Source organism: Curcuma longa, chromosome 1 (assembly GCF_044706935.1).
Source record: "Curcuma longa cultivar G26 ecotype Majalengka, Jawa Barat chromosome 1, ITB_CL_G26_1.1, whole genome shotgun sequence".
In the NCBI taxonomy this organism is placed as follows: domain Eukaryota; kingdom Viridiplantae; phylum Streptophyta; class Magnoliopsida; order Zingiberales; family Zingiberaceae; genus Curcuma; species Curcuma longa.
The window spans coordinates 10,511,078-10,530,039 of NC_133861.1; the positions used below are offsets into that span (position 1 = coordinate 10,511,078).

Consider the following 18,962-nt stretch of genomic DNA (forward strand, 5'->3'; position numbering starts at 1 on the left):
TTGGTTAAAAAGATCACATCATCGTGAATGGCAACAGTCAACAGAGATCAATGAAATTACTAAAACTAACCATAGCAGCGATGTATTAGAACAACTTGCCACCACTGGCGTAGCCATACTGGGCTCCAGCCCAGTGTAGCCCAACAATTTTTAATTCAATATATTAAATTAAATTTTAAAAAATTAAAATATCTAGTCAATTTTACTAATTAGTCCAGGTAGTTTAGGATTTTGATTACGCCATTGCTTGCCACACGGTTTAACATCATTCGGTTGTTTGCAGGGAATATCTAAAGCAGACAACGTAGCATTAAACAGGAAATACAGGCAAGAATACTCTTTACATTCTCATAGTTAAATCTTTCAACATCTCCAGAAGTGTGCTTCCACATCAAATTCAAATAGAGATAACCTCCCAAATCACAGCTTGTCAAGCAAAGCAGATTTAGTATCTCCTCCTCGGAGGACTCCTTGAACGATGAGCTCGTGGGGATCTGTAGTGTGACACACAATTCTAAGATAGAGAGTGACAATTATTTAAGAGGGGCTTCTAAACACTTAGAAATGTTGGTGATATGGTGAAGGGATCATTGAATTCTACAACTTTGAAATACAATCTGTAACTTCAGCATTTACACAATACATGACATTAGGATGGCCAAATTTTCTAAAACACAGCACCATAAGGTATTCAAATAGATCGTTTAAACAAATAAATAATAGTAACAGAATTCAATTCTAATATGTGTATGCACAAATTTGAGCATATTAAACATACATGATCTACCAAACGAATTAACAGTAGATTTATAGTTTAGTATATAAAGTAAAAAAAAATCTAAAAAACCACCATAATCAGAAAATATATGAATACATGAAAGATAGAATATAATTGAATATACATATTTGCTAATTCATACAATATAACTGAAAAGAAAACAGGTATAAAATTTTCTATTAATCACTTCCATCTAGCTTGCTAAAGAGATTTACACGTTTGAAACTAATTCATATTAAAAATACAAAAAAAACAAAATAGATACAAGTACAGCTCATTTGAATCAATAAATAAAAACTAGTTGCCAATTTATATAAAAAAAATACAATTGAAAAGAGAACATATGCAATTCTATTAATCACTTTCCAGTTTTGTAAACAGGTTTCTACATTTGAAATTAATTCATATGCAATGGAAAATAAAATAAAATAAAAACAGGTATAACATCTTATTTGAAATTGTCTAAGGGGGAACAGAGGCCCTGTGTCCCCTCTCCCGGCAGTGAATGAGTGGTGACCAAGGCTAAGCGGGAGAACATGGGAAATTGAGTGGCAACTTGGGGCTAAGGAGTGACACATTGTATTAGTTGGTGAATGGGGGCAAAGAGTGAGCCACACATGAGGTTTGGAATGAAGATCCAATTAAGAAAACATCCCACTGAGGGGGCTTGAGGAAACTGCATCCACATCAGAGTGAATAAAGTATGGCTGGCTGAATGGAGCAAGGGAGGAGGCATACAATTGGTGGCTGGTTTAAGTTGTATGGATATGAGTAGATCACATACTTGAGCAATTGGTGAAGAAGATGAAACTATTATGGAGATGTGGTTGTGGTTAAGACAGAGACACCAATTTCTCCAGAAAGTGATTGAATCACAGAAATAACTAGAAACCAATGCCTAAGTGCCACCTCCTTAAATCCTCTATGGTCACAAAAAAATGCACAAAAATAAAGAAATAATGGTTTAATCAAATCCAGTAGTTTAGAGAGCAATTCTGAAGTAAATAAAGAAGCATGAGTAATTTATTAAAATCAATTGATACTAATAAAAATTGTGCAAATTGGATTGGTATTAGCAAAGGCTGAATCAATGTTTCCCAAGAAATCGGACATGTGTTTAAGATTAAAGAAAGTACATGATAATCCTTCTTGCTCTTATGAATTCTAGCTTACGACCCTGTTTATTTACATGGATAAATTGAAGGAAGGATGGATCCATATATCCATCTGTTTCATTAAAATTAGACCCTGACTTTGGGCAGGTGCACCATGAGCCAAGGCTTACCAAAGACAGTCTTTAGCCAGCACATTACTAGTCCACACCTTACAATCAAGCTTATCATGGTGAAGTTGGAAGTCAATGTGCTCACGCACAGGGATATTGAAGCCAAAATTAAACTTGCATGGAAGACAGATAAAGGTGGAAGAGGAATGGAAAGGCACTGTCAGGGCAAAAGGGAGGGCATGAATGTAGAAGATGCTGATCTACAGCCAAAAATGAGGAAGATGTAAGTGAAAAATCAGCAGCTTCTTTGTTGAGGAAACAGAGAAGGCAAGAAAGTAATGCCGTGTAGGGTAAACTTGCACTAGGCTATTGAGAACTCTGTCCTAGATAAAAATATTCTCAACTTCATTGACTCGCTCAGGGCATGCTAAGTCAGAGTCACGTAGGTGATGTAGGATTTACATAGTAAGATTGAAGATAAAGGAAGTCAAATCGATCAAAGTGGGTATTCTTCATACTTTGGAGTAGACAAAGCAAATTGGAAAAAGGCTGCTGCATTTTCATAAAATATTTTTATTAAAAAAATGAAAGCTCAAGGAAGGGAGGAGCATGGAATCTATTCAGTAGTATGTTAATAAGAATATCGATGAGGCATGTCTCCAGTGATGTAGAACACAAAAACAAGCTGCAAAATGTACTAGCAAAAAGATTATAAAAAAAAGTGCTAAAATATATTTAACATTGAAACATAGATGAAATCAATCTAAATTCATACTAGGATTCCTAAGAACAATTAATATGCTGTCCAAATAAGTAAAAAAGAAATATTTTAATATGGCATTACCTTCTCCTTGTGTGTCTACGCTTCATAGGACCTTTGCTGAAGGCCCAATCAACAAAAATTGGTTGTGTAAGGAGCTCAGTTCCATTTAGTGTTGTAATTGCAGCTTGGGCTTCATCAAAGTTCTCATATTCAATCAGTGCATAACCCTAAAGAAGAAAAATGTGCATTTCAAAACTTTAATGACAAAAAAAAAAAAAGAAAATGACATGCATATTTCAGTAATCTAATCACATTTGAAGTATCGAAGAACTTGCTTAATTTTGTCTACTTCCTCTGGATCTTATTCTCAGAAAGTATTTAAAACAACTTCACAAGATGTATTTTTAACAGAAACAACTCTAGATAACATCTATGAAGTACCTAACGAACCAACAAGAACCTAGTGTTAAACAATTCCTGTCCAACAAATCATTATGTAACAACCTATCAGTGCCAATAACCACAACCACAGGAATCTCGTATTTAAGTTAATAATGTTAGAACAGATGGAATCCATATATATCCCAACAAATAAAATAGTATGCCCGATTCACATTCTATTATAGATTCAATATGATGTCAAATCCATTATGATTTGAAAATTTTGAACTATGTTCATGTTTGCATTTAATATATACATAAATGTAAATGCATTCAAAGCTGTAAAAAAAAGGATACATAAAGCAAGCAGCATAAACTGTGTTACATTACTGCATAGCTAGAAAAATAATTTATTAGTCAATATTGGACTAATATGCATGACAAGATACCAGGATGGTGTAATATTGCATCTAAAATATGAACTAGTATAACATGAAGTTTGCTCAACAGAAAAAATGTTCAACGACAAATAGATAGAAGAAAACATCAATCACAGAATAAGACGATATATGCTATTGTGAATGACAGTTGACACCAGAATCATTGCCAAAGGGATGACTGACAATCTCAAGTCAAATAACACCATTAGTTGATCTGAATGCTCTTTCATATTTTTATGAATTCTACTAGTAATCATCCTATTAAAAATATAAGGAATTACTGCCTCCCTTCAATTCAAAAAATATTACTGATATAACTACTATCATATCCAAGGACAATCTCCAAATCAGTAAAATTTCAGGTCTACAGAAATACAATTGTCCATAATAATATGTATTGAGAATTGACAATGCTTAAAGTTTTCTCTACACTACTTTGGTGTTCAAATATCATTCTAAAACAATCCATGATAATTTTAACGAGGATAAAAATGTTTGAAGATGATTATTTTACTGAGTTTATAGAAATTATTATACCTACCTTGACAAAACCAGTGCGACGATCAAGATTTAAATGCAAATTTTTTACTTGGCCAAATTCACGAAAGGCATTGTGCAGATCATCTTCCTGTGCCTCTTCATGAAGTCCAATTACCAACACAATCCATCCCTCAATAGCTGTAATACGAAATTTGCACTTGTCATATACAATCCCAGCAATGGCATCATTCAGCAAAAGTTAGACTTCATCACAAAAATGGAGCAAACACAATATAAAATAGTAACCTTCTCGAACAAGCAGCAAAATGTACAAGAAAAAAATTCACAAGTATACTATCTATCACAGAGACAAATAACCTAGACAATTAGTATTAGTTCATACTTCAAGTTATAAAATATTCTTACAAATAAAATCAAATGTTCACTTGGTTCAAAATTTACTATTCTAAGAAAGATGAATATCTTGTTTACTAGAAACTTGACAAGTTCTTCGACGGATAGAAATCAAAGTTGTCAAAAAGGAATACCATCACTTTTCACAAATTATAAGTTATGTACTACATTTGAGTTTGTCTTCAGTCCAAGTCCAGTCAGTGACTGAAATCCTGGATTAGCACAAAGATTTTTATGCTAAATTTTTTTATGTTTTCCTCACTTATTTATAACGCTCTTCTGGTTTGTTGAAAAAATAAGTAGACAAACATCTCTTCTGATACTTTTCTTGATTAACAACTCAAATATTATGCCAGAATTTAGGAAACTGCATATAAATAAAAGTGCAGAAGACAAGTGCCTATACAAAGTTACACAAAAAAAACGCAATCATGCATGCAGGGTTGAATTCACATGTAGATATATGAAGGCTGTTGTTGGGACATTCTCTGCACCAAATTCAACACTTTCCTTTCAATTTATATCAAGCCTCATAATAACGTCAGTGATAAAAAAATCTTGCCCTTAGACAATCACAATGGACATAATTATGCTCAGAGAACGACAGATTTATGATGGATTTGGACAAGGAATTCAAAAATTGAGCATTGAGCTAATAATGCATGATAGCACTCCGATAAAAAAGAATCAAAACAAAGCACTCGATATCAACAACTTAAATGAAGAAGAGACAAAATAAAATAGTGGAGAATGAATGTATTTTTTATTGCAGATGAATGAGAACTTGATTTCAATCATAGGTTGTACATGCCTTTATATAGCATTATGAAAAATTAATTTGATTCTAAAATTATGCTACGGATCCTAAACTTATGCATCTAGATTTAACCGTAGTAAATCATTTATTCAAAGCATATCCATTGACTACGAATACTCTATCTTAATTTTTTTGACTTGATTTAAATAATATAACATAGTCTCCCTTAAACCAAGTCACAAATATTAGTCATCCCAATCGTCTTCTTCAACTTGAGAAAATTATCTGTCTTCATTGGTTTTGTAAAGATATCTGCAACTTGATATTCACTAGGGCAATACTCGGATGTTGATTTATTTTTCTGCAACTCATTCTCTGATTTTATGATACTTGATATCTATATGCTTGTTGCGACTATGAAATACTGAATTCTTAGATAATGCAATTATTGACTTGTTATCACAGAAAATTATCGTAAGGCCATCTTGCTTGCGTCGTAGAAAATCTAAAATTTTTCTTAGCTAAATTGCTTGTGTAGCACAATTTATTACCGCTATAGATTCTGCTTCTGTTGTTGAAAGTGCTACCACTTGTTTTTTAGAAGACTAGGAAAATATAGTTGAACCTAGATGAAAAGCATATCCTGATGTACTCTTTCTAGTCTCAACATCTCCGGCCCAATCATTATCTGTATATCCAACAAGTGCGACAATTTTATTAGAAAAATACAAAATTCCATCATTGATTGTACCTTTGACATATCTGAGAATTCGCTTTACTGCAACCCAATGTGACTCCTTTGGTTTCTCCATAAACCTGCTAAGTACTCCAACTCCAAAAGAAATATCCGACCATGTAGCAACTAAATATCTTAGACTCCCAATCAAACTTTTATAAGTTGTAATATTCATACTATTACCAGTTTCATCTTTGGATAACTTTATATTTTCAATCACGGGAGTAGGAACCGATTTGGAGCACTCCATTATAAACCTTTTAAAAATATCAGAAGCATATTTCTTTTGTGAGACAAATCCCATCATCCATCTGAATAACTTCAAGTCCTAGAAAATAACTCATTAGGCTCATATCTGTCATTTCAAATTTACTAATCAAAGTCTCACTGAATTCTGTGATTAACTTTAAGTTATTTCCGATGAAAATCAGGTCATCAATATAAAGACAGACTATGAGTGTATCACCAGATTCAGTATGTTTAACATATAAAGCATGCTCATAAGGACATTTCAAAAAATCATTTTCAATAAAGTAAGAATCAATACAACTATACCATGCTTTCGGAGCTTGCTTTAAACCATATAATGTTTTCTTTAATCTGTAAACCTTATTCTCTTCCCCTTTCTTCACATATCCTGCAGATTGTTCAATATATATTTGTTCTTCCAAGAAGCCATTTAGAAAAGTAGATTTCACATCCATTTAACAGAGTTTCCAATTATTTTGAGCAGTAAGTGAAATAAGCATGTGCACTGTATCCAGTCTACTTACAGGAGCAAAAACTTCAAAATAATCAATACTTGCTTTTTGCTTGTAACTTTTTGCAACCAACCTCGCTTTAAAACGATCAATTTCACCATTTGACTTATACTTTGTCTTGTACACCGACTTTACTCCAACTGATTCTTTTCTTGGACGTAATTCAATCAATTCCCAAGTACCATTAGTTTCAATGGCATGAATTTCCACATCCATTGCCTTCAACCAATGAGTTTTTTTAACATCTTCAAAAGATATGAGATCACAATCTGCAAAAAGAGCAAACTGAACAATTTCTTCATCAAAAAGGTCTTTATCATTACTTAATACATAATCTTGCAAGCGAGCTAGTAATCGACACTCGCGTTGTGATCTCCTAGTTGGTGCTTCAGATTGTACAAAAACTTGAACATTATCTTGAGTAGGTTACTCATCCAAAAAATCATTGGGAACATCAGAAACAACAATTGACTTTTCTTTTTCAATAGACCAACTTCAACTACCATGTTTATCAAAAGTCACATCACGACTTATAATAACTTTCTTAGTTTCAGAATTGTATAACTTATAAGCTTTTGATGTATCACTGTAACCAATAAAAATACACTTCTCACCTTTATCATCAAGTTTCTTTCTAAACTTATCCAGTACATGTGCATATGCCAAACAACCAAAGATCTTGAGATGTTTGACAGTCGACTTTCTTCCACTCCAAGCTTCCTCAGGTGTCTTATCTTGAACACTTCTTGTTGGACACCTATTCAACACATAAATAGCACAAGATACAACTTCTACACAGAAATGCTTAAGCAGATTTTTTTATTTCAACATACATCTTACCATGTCCATAATAGTTCTATTTTTTTTCTCAGCCACCCCATTTTGTTGTGGAGTGTATCTAGCTGTCGCTTAATGTTGAATATCATGCTTCTTTAAAAAATCATCACAAACAATATATTCTGTACCTCTATCTGTTCTTAAAATTTTGATTGCAAGTCCACTTTGTTTTTCAACAAATAACTTAAATTGCTTGAAAATATCACATGCTTTTGACTTTTAATGTAGAAGATAGGCACAAGTTTTTCGACTCAAATCATCAATAAAAGTAATAAAATATTTATTACCTCCAACTGATGGAACTTCCACTATGCACAAATCTAAATGAACAAGTTCTAACTGTTTTGTGGCTCTCCATGACTTTCCTACAGAAAAAGGTTATCTATGCTTCTTGCCAATTAAACAAGTCTCACAAACATGATTAGGCTTCATAATATCAGGCAACTCAAAAACAAGCTTCCTTCTCTCTAAATAATTTAATCCAGAAAAATGAAAGTGTCCAAACCGCATATGTCAACCAATAATCATCCAAAATCTCAGAACTAAAGCAAGAAAAAATTTATGCTGAATTTTCAAAGAAAATAATTGATTTTGAGACATCTTTACCTTTGCTATCAATTTCCCTTTTCTATCTGTTATAGTGCAATACCCCTGAATAATGCATATTTTATAATCCTTTTCTGATAATTGCCTCATACTTAATAAATTTTGATGAAGTTCAGGAACTTAAAAGACATCAGATATAAAATTTTGATAACCATCTTTCAACCGAATATAAATTTTACCTTTTACCAAAATTGATACTTTTATCTTGTTTCCAAAAGTAAACTTTGACTGAACTGATTCATCTCACTCCGAGAATAACTCTTTTCTTCCACACATATGGTTACTACATCCAGTATCCAAAAATCATACATTCTCATCTACAAGTAAACTGTTACTAGCCAAAAGTTTCAACTTCATTAGAGTTTTCACTGAACTGATTCATCTAACTCCGAGAATAGCTCTTTTCTTCCACGCATATGGTTACTACATCCAGTATTCAAAAGTCATACATCCTCTTGCAGGTAACTGTTACTAGCCAAAAGTAAGTTTCAGCTTCATTAAAGTTCTCACCATAATTTTCAAGAATATTTGTCTGATTGCCACGATTGTTGAAATTCTTGTATATACAATCGCAATTTTGTGCCCATATTTTCCACAATTATAGCATTGAGGCAAAAACTTATCTTGTTTGACATTATCTCCACCTTTTCCTTGATTTGAGTGATTGCCTCATCCTCTTCCTCTACCACGACCTCTATTGAATCCTCCTCCTCTTTGACTAGAGTCAGTCATATTAAAAGTAACCTGACTCTTTAAAGCTTCTACATTTGTTGGTGTTTCCATCTTTGCTTTGATCCTATCAATATGACTTTCTATATAATACATCTTTCAACTGAATATAAATTTTACCTTTTCCCAAATTGATACTTTTGTCTTATTTCCAAAAGTAACCTCTGACTGAACTAATTCATCTAACTTTGAGAATAGCTCTTTTCTTCCACACATATGATTATCATACATTCTCATCTGCAGGTAAACTGTTACTAATCAAAAGTAAAGTTTTAGCTTCATTAGAGTTCTCACGATAAATTCCAAGAAAATTTGTCTGGTTGCAACGAGAGAATAGCTCTTTTCTTCCACACATATGGTTACTACATCCAGTATCCAAAAAGCATACATTTTCATCTGCAAGTAAACTGTTACTAGCCAAAAGTAAAGTTTCAACTTCATTAGAATTCTCACTATAATTTCCAAGAATATTTATTTGGTTGCCACGGTTATTGAATTTCTTGTATCTATAATATGCAATTTTGTACCCATATTTTCCACAATTATAGCAATGAGCCGAAAACTTATCTTGTTTGACATTATCTCCATCTTTTCCTTGATTTCAGTAATTACTTCGTCCTCTTCCTCTATATCCTCCTCTTCCTCTTCCACGACCTCTATTGAATCCTCCTCCTCTTTGACTAGATTCAGTCGTATTAAGAGTAACCTAACTTTTTAAAGCTTCTACATTTGCTGGTGTTTCCGTCTTTGCTTTGATCCTATCAATATGACTTTCTATATAATACATCTTTCAACTGAATATAAATTTACCTTTTCCCAAAATTGATACTTTTACCTTGTTTCCAAAAGTAACCTCTGACTGAACTGAATCATCTCACTCCGAGAATAACTCTTTTCTTCCACACATATGGTTACTACATCCAATATCCAAAAATCATACATTCTCATCTGCAGATAAACTGTTACTAGCCAAAAGTAAAATTTCAACTTCATTAGAGTTCTCACCATAATTTTCAGGAATATTTATCTGGTTGCCATGATTGTTGGATTTTTTGTATCTATAATCTGCAATTTTGTACTTATATTTTCCACAATTATAACAGTGAGCCGAAAACTTATCTTGTTTGACATTATCTCCACCTTTTCCTTGATTTGAGTAATTATCTCGTCCTCTTCTTCTATATCCTCCTCTTCCTCTTCCATGACCTCTATTGAATCCTCCTCTTTGACTAGAGTCAGTCGTATTAAGAGTAACCTGACTCTTTAAAGCTTCTACATTTGCTGGTGTTTCCGTCTTTTCTTTGATCCTATCAATATGACTTTCTATATAATACATCTTTCAACTGAATATTTCCAAATTTGGTACTTTTGTCTTGTTTCCAAAAGTAACTTCTGACTGAACTGATTCATCTCACTCCGAGAATAGCTCTTTTCTTCCACATATATGGTTACTACATCCAATATCCAAAAATCATACATTCTCATCTGCAGGTAAACTGTTATTAGCCAAAAGTAAAGTTTCAGCTTCATTAGAGTTTTCACCATAATTTCCTAGAATATTTGTCTGGTTGCCACGATTGTTGAATTTCTTGTATCTACAATCTGCAATTTTATGCCCATATTTTCCACAATTATAGCAGTGAGCTGAAAGCTTATCTTGTTTAACATTATCTCCACCATTTCCTTGATTTGAGTAATTACCTCGTCCTCTTCCTCTATATCCTCCTCTTCCTCTACCACGACCTCTATTTAATCTTCCTCTTTGACTAGATTCAGTCGTATTAAGAGTAACCTGACTCTTTAAAGCTTCTACATTTGTTGGTGTTTTCCGTCTTTGCTTTAATTCCATCAATGACTTTCTATATAATACATCTTTCAACTGAATAAAAATTTTACCTTTTTCCAAAATTGGTACTTTTGTCTTGTTTCCAAAAGTAACCTCTAACTGAACTGATTCATCTAACTCCGAGAATAGTTCTTTTCTTCCACACATATGGTTACTACATCCAGTATTCAAAAGTCATAACTTCTCATCTGCAGGTAACTGTTACTAGCCAAAAGAAAGTTTCAGCTTTATTAAAGTTTTCACCATAATTTTCAAGAATATTTGTCTGGTTGTCACGATTGTTGAATCAATTGTATCCACAATCTGCAATTTTGTGCCCATATTTTCCAAAATTATAGCAGTGAGCCAAAAACTTATCTTGTTTGACATTATCTCCACCTTTTCCTTGATTTGAATGATTACCACGACCTCTATTGAATCCTCCTCCTCTTTGACTAGAGTCAATCATATTAAAAGTAACCTAACTCTTTAAAGCTTCTACGTTTATTGGTGTTTCCGTCTTTGCTTTGATCCTATCAATATGACTTTTTATATAATACATCTTTCAACTGAATATAAATTTTACCTTTTCCCAAAATTGATACTTTTGTCTTATTTCCAAAAGTAACCTCTGACTGAACTAATTCATCTAACTTTGAGAATAGCTCTTTTCTTCCACACATGATTATCATACATTCTCATCTGCAGGTAAACTGTTACTAATCAAAAGTAAAGTTTCAGCTTCATTAGAGTTCTCACGATAATTTCCAGGAATATTTGTCTGGTTGCCACGATTGTTGAATTTCTTGTATCTACAATCTGCAATTTTGTGCTCATATTTTCCACAATTATAGCAGTGAGCCGAAAACTTATCTTGTTTGACATTATCTCCATCTTTTCCTTGATTTCAGTAATTACCTTATCCTCTTCCTCTATATCCTCCTCTTCCTCTTCCACGACCTCTATTGAATCCTCCTCCTCTTTGACTAGAGTCAGTCGTATTAAGAGTAACCTGACTCTTTAAAGCTTCTACATTTGCTGGTGTTTCTGTCTTTGCTTTGATCCTATCAATATGACTTTCTATATAATACATCTTTCAATTGAATATAAATTTTATCTTTTTCCAAAATTGATACTTTTGTCTTGTTTCCAAAAGTAACTTCTGACTGAACCGGTTCATCTCACTCCGAGAATAGCTCTTATCTTCCACATATATGGTTACTACATCCGGTATCCAAAAATCATACATTCTCATCTGCAAGTAAACTGTTATTAGCCAAAAGTAAAATTTCAACTTCATTAGAGTTTTCACCATAATTTCCTACAATATTTGTCTGGTTGCCACAATTGTTGAATTTCTTATATCTACAATCTACAATTTTGTGTCCATATTTTCCACAATTATAGCAGTGAGCTGAAAGCTTATCTTGTTTGACATTATCTCCACCATTTCCTTGATTTGAGTAATTACCTCGTCCTCTTCCTCTATATCCTCCTCTTCCTCTACCACGACCTCTATTGAATCCTTCTCCTCTTTGACTAGATTCAGTCATATTAAGAGTAACCTGACTCTTTAAAGCTTCTACATTTGCTGGTGTTTTCCGTCTTTGCTTTAATTCCATCAATATGACTTTCTATGTAATACATCTTTCAACTGAATATAAATTTTACCTTTTCCCAAAATTTGTACTTTTGTCTTGTTTCCAAAAGTAACCTCTAACTGAACTAATTCATCTAACTCCGAGAATAGCTCTTTTCTTCCACACATATGGTTACTACATCCAGTATTCAAAAGTCATACATTCTCATCTGCAGGTAACTGTTACTAGCCAAAAGTAAGTTTCAGCTTCATTAAAGTTCTCACCATAATTTTCAAGAATATTTGTCTGGTTGCCACGATTGTTGAATTTCTTGTCTACAATCTGTAATTTTGTGCCCATATTTTCCACAATTATAGCAGTGAGCCAAAAACTTATCTTGTTTGACATTATCTCCACCTTTTCCTTGATTTGAGTGATTACCTCGTCCTCTTCCTCTACCACGACCTCTATTGAATCCTCCTCTCTTTGACTAGAGTCAGTCATATTAAAAGTAACCTGACTCTTTAAAGCTTCTACATTTGTTGGTGTTTCCGTCTTTGCTTTGATCCTATCAATATGACTTTCTATATAATACATCTTTCAACTGAATATAAATTTTACCTTTTCCCAAAATTGATACTTTTGTCTTATTTCCAAAAGTAACCTCTGACTGAACTAATTCATCTAACTTTGAGAATAGCTCTTTTCTTCCACACATATGATTATCATACATTCTCATCTGCAGGTAAACTGTTACTAATCAAAAGTAAAGTTTCAGCTTCATTAGAGTTCTCACGATAATTTCCAAGAATATTTGTCTGGTTGCCACGATTGTTGAATTTCTTGTATCTACAATCTGCAATTTTGTGCTCATATTTTCCACAATTATAGCAGTGAGCCGAAAATTTATCTTGTTTGACATTATCTCCACCTTTTCCTTGATTTGAGTAATTACCTCGTCCTCTTCCTCTATATCCTCCTCTTCCTCTTCCACGACCTCTATTGAATCCTCCTCCTCTTTGACTAGAATCAGTCGTATTAAGAGTAACCTGACTCTTTAAAGCTTCTACATTTGCTGGTGTTTCTGTCTTTGCTTTGATCCTATCAATATGACTTTCTATATAATACATCTTTCAACTGAATATAAATTTTACCTTTTCCCAAAATTTGTACTTTTGTCTTGTTTCCAAAAGTAACCTCTGACTGAACTGATTCATCTAACTCCGAGAATAGCTCTTTTCTTCCACACATATGGTTACTACATCCAGTATCCAAAAATCATACATTCTCATCTGCAGGTAAACTGTTACTAGCCAAAAGTAAGTTTCAGCTTCATTAGAGTCCTCACTATAATTTCCAAGAATATTTGTCTGGTTGCCACGATTGTTGAATTTCTTGTATCTACAATCTGCAATTTTGTGCCCATATTTTCCACAATTATAGCAGTGAGCCAAAAACTTATCTTGTTTGACATTATCTCCACCTTTTCCTTGATTTGAGTGATTACCTCGTCCTCTTCCTCTATATCCTCCTCTTCCTCTTCCACGACCTCTATTGAATTCTCCTCCTCTTTGACTAAAGTCAGTCGTATTAAGAGTAACCTGACTCTTTAAAGCTTCTACATTTACTGGTGTTTTTGTCTTTGCTTTGATCCTATCAATATGACTTTCTATATAATACATCTTTCAACTGAATATAAATTTTACCTTTTCCCAAAATTAGTACTTTTGTCTTGTTTCCAAAAGTAACCTCTGACTGAACTGATTCATCTAACTCTGAGAATAGCTCTTTTCTTCCACACATATGGTTACTACATCCAGTATCCAAAAATCATACATTCTCATCTGCAGGTAAACTGTTACTAGCCAAAAGTAAAGTTTCAACTTCATTAGAGTTTTCACCATAATTTCCAAGAATATTTGTCTGGTTGCCACGATTGTTGAATTTCTTGTATCTACAATCTGCAATTTTGTGCCCATATTTTCAACAATTATAGCAGTGAGCCGAAAACTTATCTTGTTTGACATTATCTCCACCTTTTCCTTGATTTGATTGATTACCTCGTCCTCTTCCTCTATATCCTCCTCTTCCTCTTCCACGACCTCTATTGAATCCTCCTCCTCTTTGACTAGAGTCAGTCGTATTAAGAGTAACCTGACTCTTTAAAGCTTCTACATTTGCTGGTGTTTCCATCTTTGCTTTGATCCTATCAATATGACTTTCTATATAATACATCTTTCAACTGAATATAAATTTTACCTTTTCCCAAAATTTGTACTTTTGTCTTGTTTCCAAAAGTAACCTCTGACTGAACTGATTCATCTAACTCCGAGAATAGCTCTTTTCTTCCACACATATGGTTACTACATCCAGTATCCAAAAATCATACATTCTCATCTGCAGGTAAACTGTTACTAGCCAAAAGTAAAGTTTCAGCTTCATTAGAGTTTTCACCATAATTTCCAAGAATATTTGTCTGGTTGCCACAATTGTTGAATTTCTTGTATCTACAATCTGCAATTTTATGCCCATATTTTCAACAATTATAGCAGTGAGCCGAAAACTTATCTTGTTTGACATTATCTCCACCTTTTCCTTGATTTGAGTGATTACCTCGTCCTCTTCCTCTATATCCTCCTCTTCCTCTTCCACGACCTCTATTGAATCCTCCTCCTCTTTGACTAGAGTCAGTCGTATTAAGAGTAAGCTGACTCTTTAAAGCTTCTACATTTGCTGGTGTTTCCGTCTTTGCTTTGATCCTATCAATATGACTTTCTATATAATACATCTTTCAACTGAATATAAATTTTACCTTTTCCCAAAATTGGTACTTTTGTCTTGTTTCCAAAAGTAACCTCTGACTGAACTGATTCATCTAACTCCGAGAATAGCTCTTTTCTTCCACACATATGGTTACTACATCCAGTATCCAAAAATCATACATTCTCATCTGCAGGTAAATTGTTACTAGTCAAAAGTAAAATTTCAGCTTCATTAGAGTTCTCACCATAATTTCCAAGAATATTTGTCTGGTTGCCACGATTGTTGAATTTCTTGTATCTACAATCTGCAAAGTGCCCATATTTTCCACAATTATAGCAGTGAGCCGAAAACTTATCTTGTTTGACATTATCTCCACCTTTTCCTTGATTTGAGCAATTACCTCGTCCTCTTCCTCTATATCCTCTTCCTCTTCCACGACCTCTATTGAATCCTCCTCCTCTTTGACTAGAGTCAGTCGTATTAAGAGTAACCTGACTCTTTAAAGCTTCTACATTTGCTGGTGTTTCCGTCTTTTCTTTGATCCTATCAATATGACTTTCTATCATACCTTTTAATTCTGCAATTGTTAGCAGTTCAATATCATGTGATTCTTGAATTGAGGCCACCACATGATCATACTTCAATGGTATGGTTCGAAGAATCTTTTCAACTACGGCATCATCATCTACTTTATCTCCATATAATCTCATTTTATTGACAAGATCAGTAAGACGTGAAAAATATTGCTCAACTGTTTCTGTAGAGGTCTTCTCACATTGATCGTATAACCTTCGTAGCAATTGCAACTTTGATTTTTGTGCTCGATCAACTCCTTTGTATGAGAGTTTTAAGATGTCTCACGCCTCCTTTGTCGTCTTGGCATTTGCTATCATGCCAAAAATTGAATAATCTACTCCTTGATGAATTTGCCCCAACGCAAGTTGATCTCGACGTTGAGAGTTTGCATCAGCTCCTTCTGAAAGACCCGGATCAATAGAGCTCCAAAGATTTTAAGCTTTCAAACGTGTAGACATCATTATCTGCCAATAATTATAATCGAGCTTCCCATCTAATTTGGGACCAGACCAAACAACATTAAAATTGTTTGTCATATTTACTATTAAGAAAAAATGAGCTAGAAGATAACCTGTTCTGATACCACTTTGATAGCACTTCGACGAAAAAAAAATCAAAACAAAGCACTTGGTATCAACAACTTAAATGAAGAAGAGACAAAATAAAATAGTGGAGAATGAATGTATTTTTTATTGCAGATGAATGAGAACTTGATTTCAATCATAGGCTATACATGCCTTTATATAGCATTATGAAAAACTAATCTGATCCTAAAATTATGCTATAGATCCTAAACTTATGCATCTAGATTTAACCGTAGTCCATCATTTATTCAAAACATATCCATTGACTACGAATACTCTATCTTAATTTCTTTTGACTTGATTTAAATAATATAACAATGCAGCTAACCAATTAGATCCAGAACATCAAAATCCAAACACGGTGTACAAATATTGCAAAGAATTGAGTGCCGAGCTAAAAATGCAGCTAATCAATCAAATGCATAACACCACGCTCCAAACAGGAAGTGAAATTGCATTACTACTGACTACCATTAGACTTTGATCTTTACGAAATAGGAGCATCATCGACACCATCTAACATATCTTGGAGGAGTTTCCCTCAACCTTTCATTCTTGCTTCAATAAGATTTTTTCTTATAGAGAAAATAACCCACGAGGTTGGGAAATGGAAAAATAGTAAGATAAACATGCAAAATGGAGAGTTATGCTCAACCAGAAGCCTTAGAAATCCAAAAGACAACAAAAAAGGAAGCGCGGTATTAGGGTTAGGGTTTCCCCAACTTACACCGCTGCGGCCCGGGGCCTCCATCGGAGTCGAGGGAATCAAAATCCCTGGCGGACATACGGATGCTGCGATTGGGACCTGCCTCCTCGCGGAAACCGCGACCTTTGGTCTTCCTGGGTCCTAATCCAGTGGAGCCGCTCCCGGCGACCGTGGATCGGAGCTTCGGGGCAGGGGAGGGGTCGGCCTCAGCAGCTCCAACGTCCTCGTCCATGAGATCATCTTCGTCGGGCTCGAAATCCACCACGTCCACCTCCCCTACGACAGCCGCCATCGTCTTCGCACCTCTGTCTTTCTCACTCTCTCTGTCCCCCCTCCTGCTCGTTTATAGGATTTGAGTTGGCAAATTGAGAACCCCCGCTCCACGATGGGTCAAACTATTTTATTTTCATTATTCTAATTTTTTTTTAAAAAATTACTTTTTACTTAAATGGCTAAATATGATTATATTAATTAACTAAATATTATTGAAATTTTATGGTAAAAAAATTGTTTGTATACAAAATTTTAAAAACAAATCTAAAATATTACATACATTTTTATCATATTACTAAATATTATTTTCTAATTAGTTAGTAACAACAAATCTATCATTTTGAATTACTATTGGCTCCTAATTTAAATAGGAGGTCCAAGTTTATTGATGGAAATCAAATCCATATCCATATTTTGATAGCTTCCACGGACGCCATTGCTTTGAAGACCCAACCCCATTCCCCCACCACCAAACCAAACAAAAAACTCCATTGCTTTCCCGCATAAAACTGTTTGCAAGATGTCGTTTTATATTTAGATTTCCATTAAACATTACTCATCAATGTCCGCACGAAAACAATACAATAAATCTGTATATCTTCCAATCTAGCTTATCCTTCAAAAAACGTGCATTCACATCCAACTAGGATGGTATCGAGTATCGACATCAATTATGATTTTGAGTGTTTTTTTTTAACGTACCACAGTGATGTTTTTAACACACTAATTTACTTTCAACAATCTGTTTGCAGCTTTCCATTCTGAACTGTATCCTAAATAAGCAGCTATTTCTTCTTTTAAAGGTTTTATTAGTCTGGCCAATTGAATGTAATCCCGGTTTACTTTTGTCCATCAACTCTAATTTTTTGCTATTGTTATTCTCGTTATTAGTTGTTAACCCTAGTTTCTTTAGTTGCAACATTCTCCATGTTCTGTTCTTTTCATACTAGACCATTATATGATCTTGTTGATGTTAGTTGTTTTAGGATTGTGGTACAGCCTAGATACTAATTGCTTAGGCAGGTATTAGGAACACATCCAAAATGTTTGCAGACAGCAAAAATGGGAAACCCAGTGTGTGAAGAAGACAAATTACAGATAACAAGTACAGAATTGGCATTAGTTTTGCATAGTTTGGCAAGCTTGCCTATGTCATTGGTCAAATATACATTACATTATTGTATTCATCTCACAAGTTACAAGATGATTTACCTCTTCTTATGCCACAAAAAAGTTCTAAGGTAAAGACCATGTAAATGATGGATTACTTGCAATAATTGAGAAAGACTCAGCTTCTAGAGACTGGGTGGTAAAGACCTCAGTTCAGTTCAGCGAGCACAAGACTCTGCGCTTGGTTCTACTGAGTGATATAATTGCCGTTGGAGGAGCTCTTTTAATTTGATCCTTTATCTGAAGCGTAAATAAAATTGAATACTATTTCTCTTCCTTGATGCAGCACAAATAAGGTGTAGATTCTTTACCTTTGTTTTGAATAAGTTCATGGCTAGAGTACTCTTCTCTTCCAAGTTGAACTACTATTTCTCTTCCAAATTGAACTACGACCTATAGTGATTTGTACGAACTCATCGTTATAGTGATTTGTCACCTTTACTTGTACTTGTTCTGTTCTGTCTGGTCTTAATCTCTTACGAAATGACTGAGATTAAATGTCTGTTCAGGGACTTTAGCATTTCGTGAAATCGCCTTTCACACTAGATCCGTGCTTTAAAAGAATACTGTCACTTTGA

General features: G+C 33.9%; 1 protein-coding gene across 1 annotated transcript; it reads right to left on the reverse strand.

Moving 5' to 3' along the window:
* Nucleotides 1-211: 211 nt before the first annotated feature.
* LOC141830572 (RNA-binding protein Y14A-like) lies at nt 212-17,285 on the reverse strand. Its single transcript, XM_074717977.1, has 4 exons — nt 16,963-17,285; nt 4,129-4,265; nt 2,848-2,993; nt 212-494 (listed from the first exon to the last, which is right to left on the reverse strand). Exons 1-4 carry the CDS (start codon nt 17,231-17,233, stop codon nt 446-448), a joined length of 603 nt encoding a protein of 200 aa, XP_074574078.1. The 5' UTR covers nt 17,234-17,285; the 3' UTR covers nt 212-445.
* Between the last annotated feature and the right edge of the window lie 1,677 nt (nt 17,286-18,962).

Excerpts from the sequence above, each read along its gene's own strand:
- LOC141830572 (XM_074717977.1), bottom strand. The coding sequence starts at position 17,233 with ATGGCGGCTGTCGTAGGGGAGGTGGACGTGGTGGATTTCGAGCCCGAC. Across the intron at positions 2,994-4,128 it reads GTCGCACTGGTTTTGTCAAG|GGTTATGCACTGATTGAATA; the intron begins GTAGGTATAATA and ends TTTCTTCTTTAG. Across the intron at positions 495-2,847 it reads CGTAGACACACAAGGAGAAG|ATCCCCACGAGCTCATCGTT; the intron begins GTAATGCCATAT and ends GTCACACTACAG.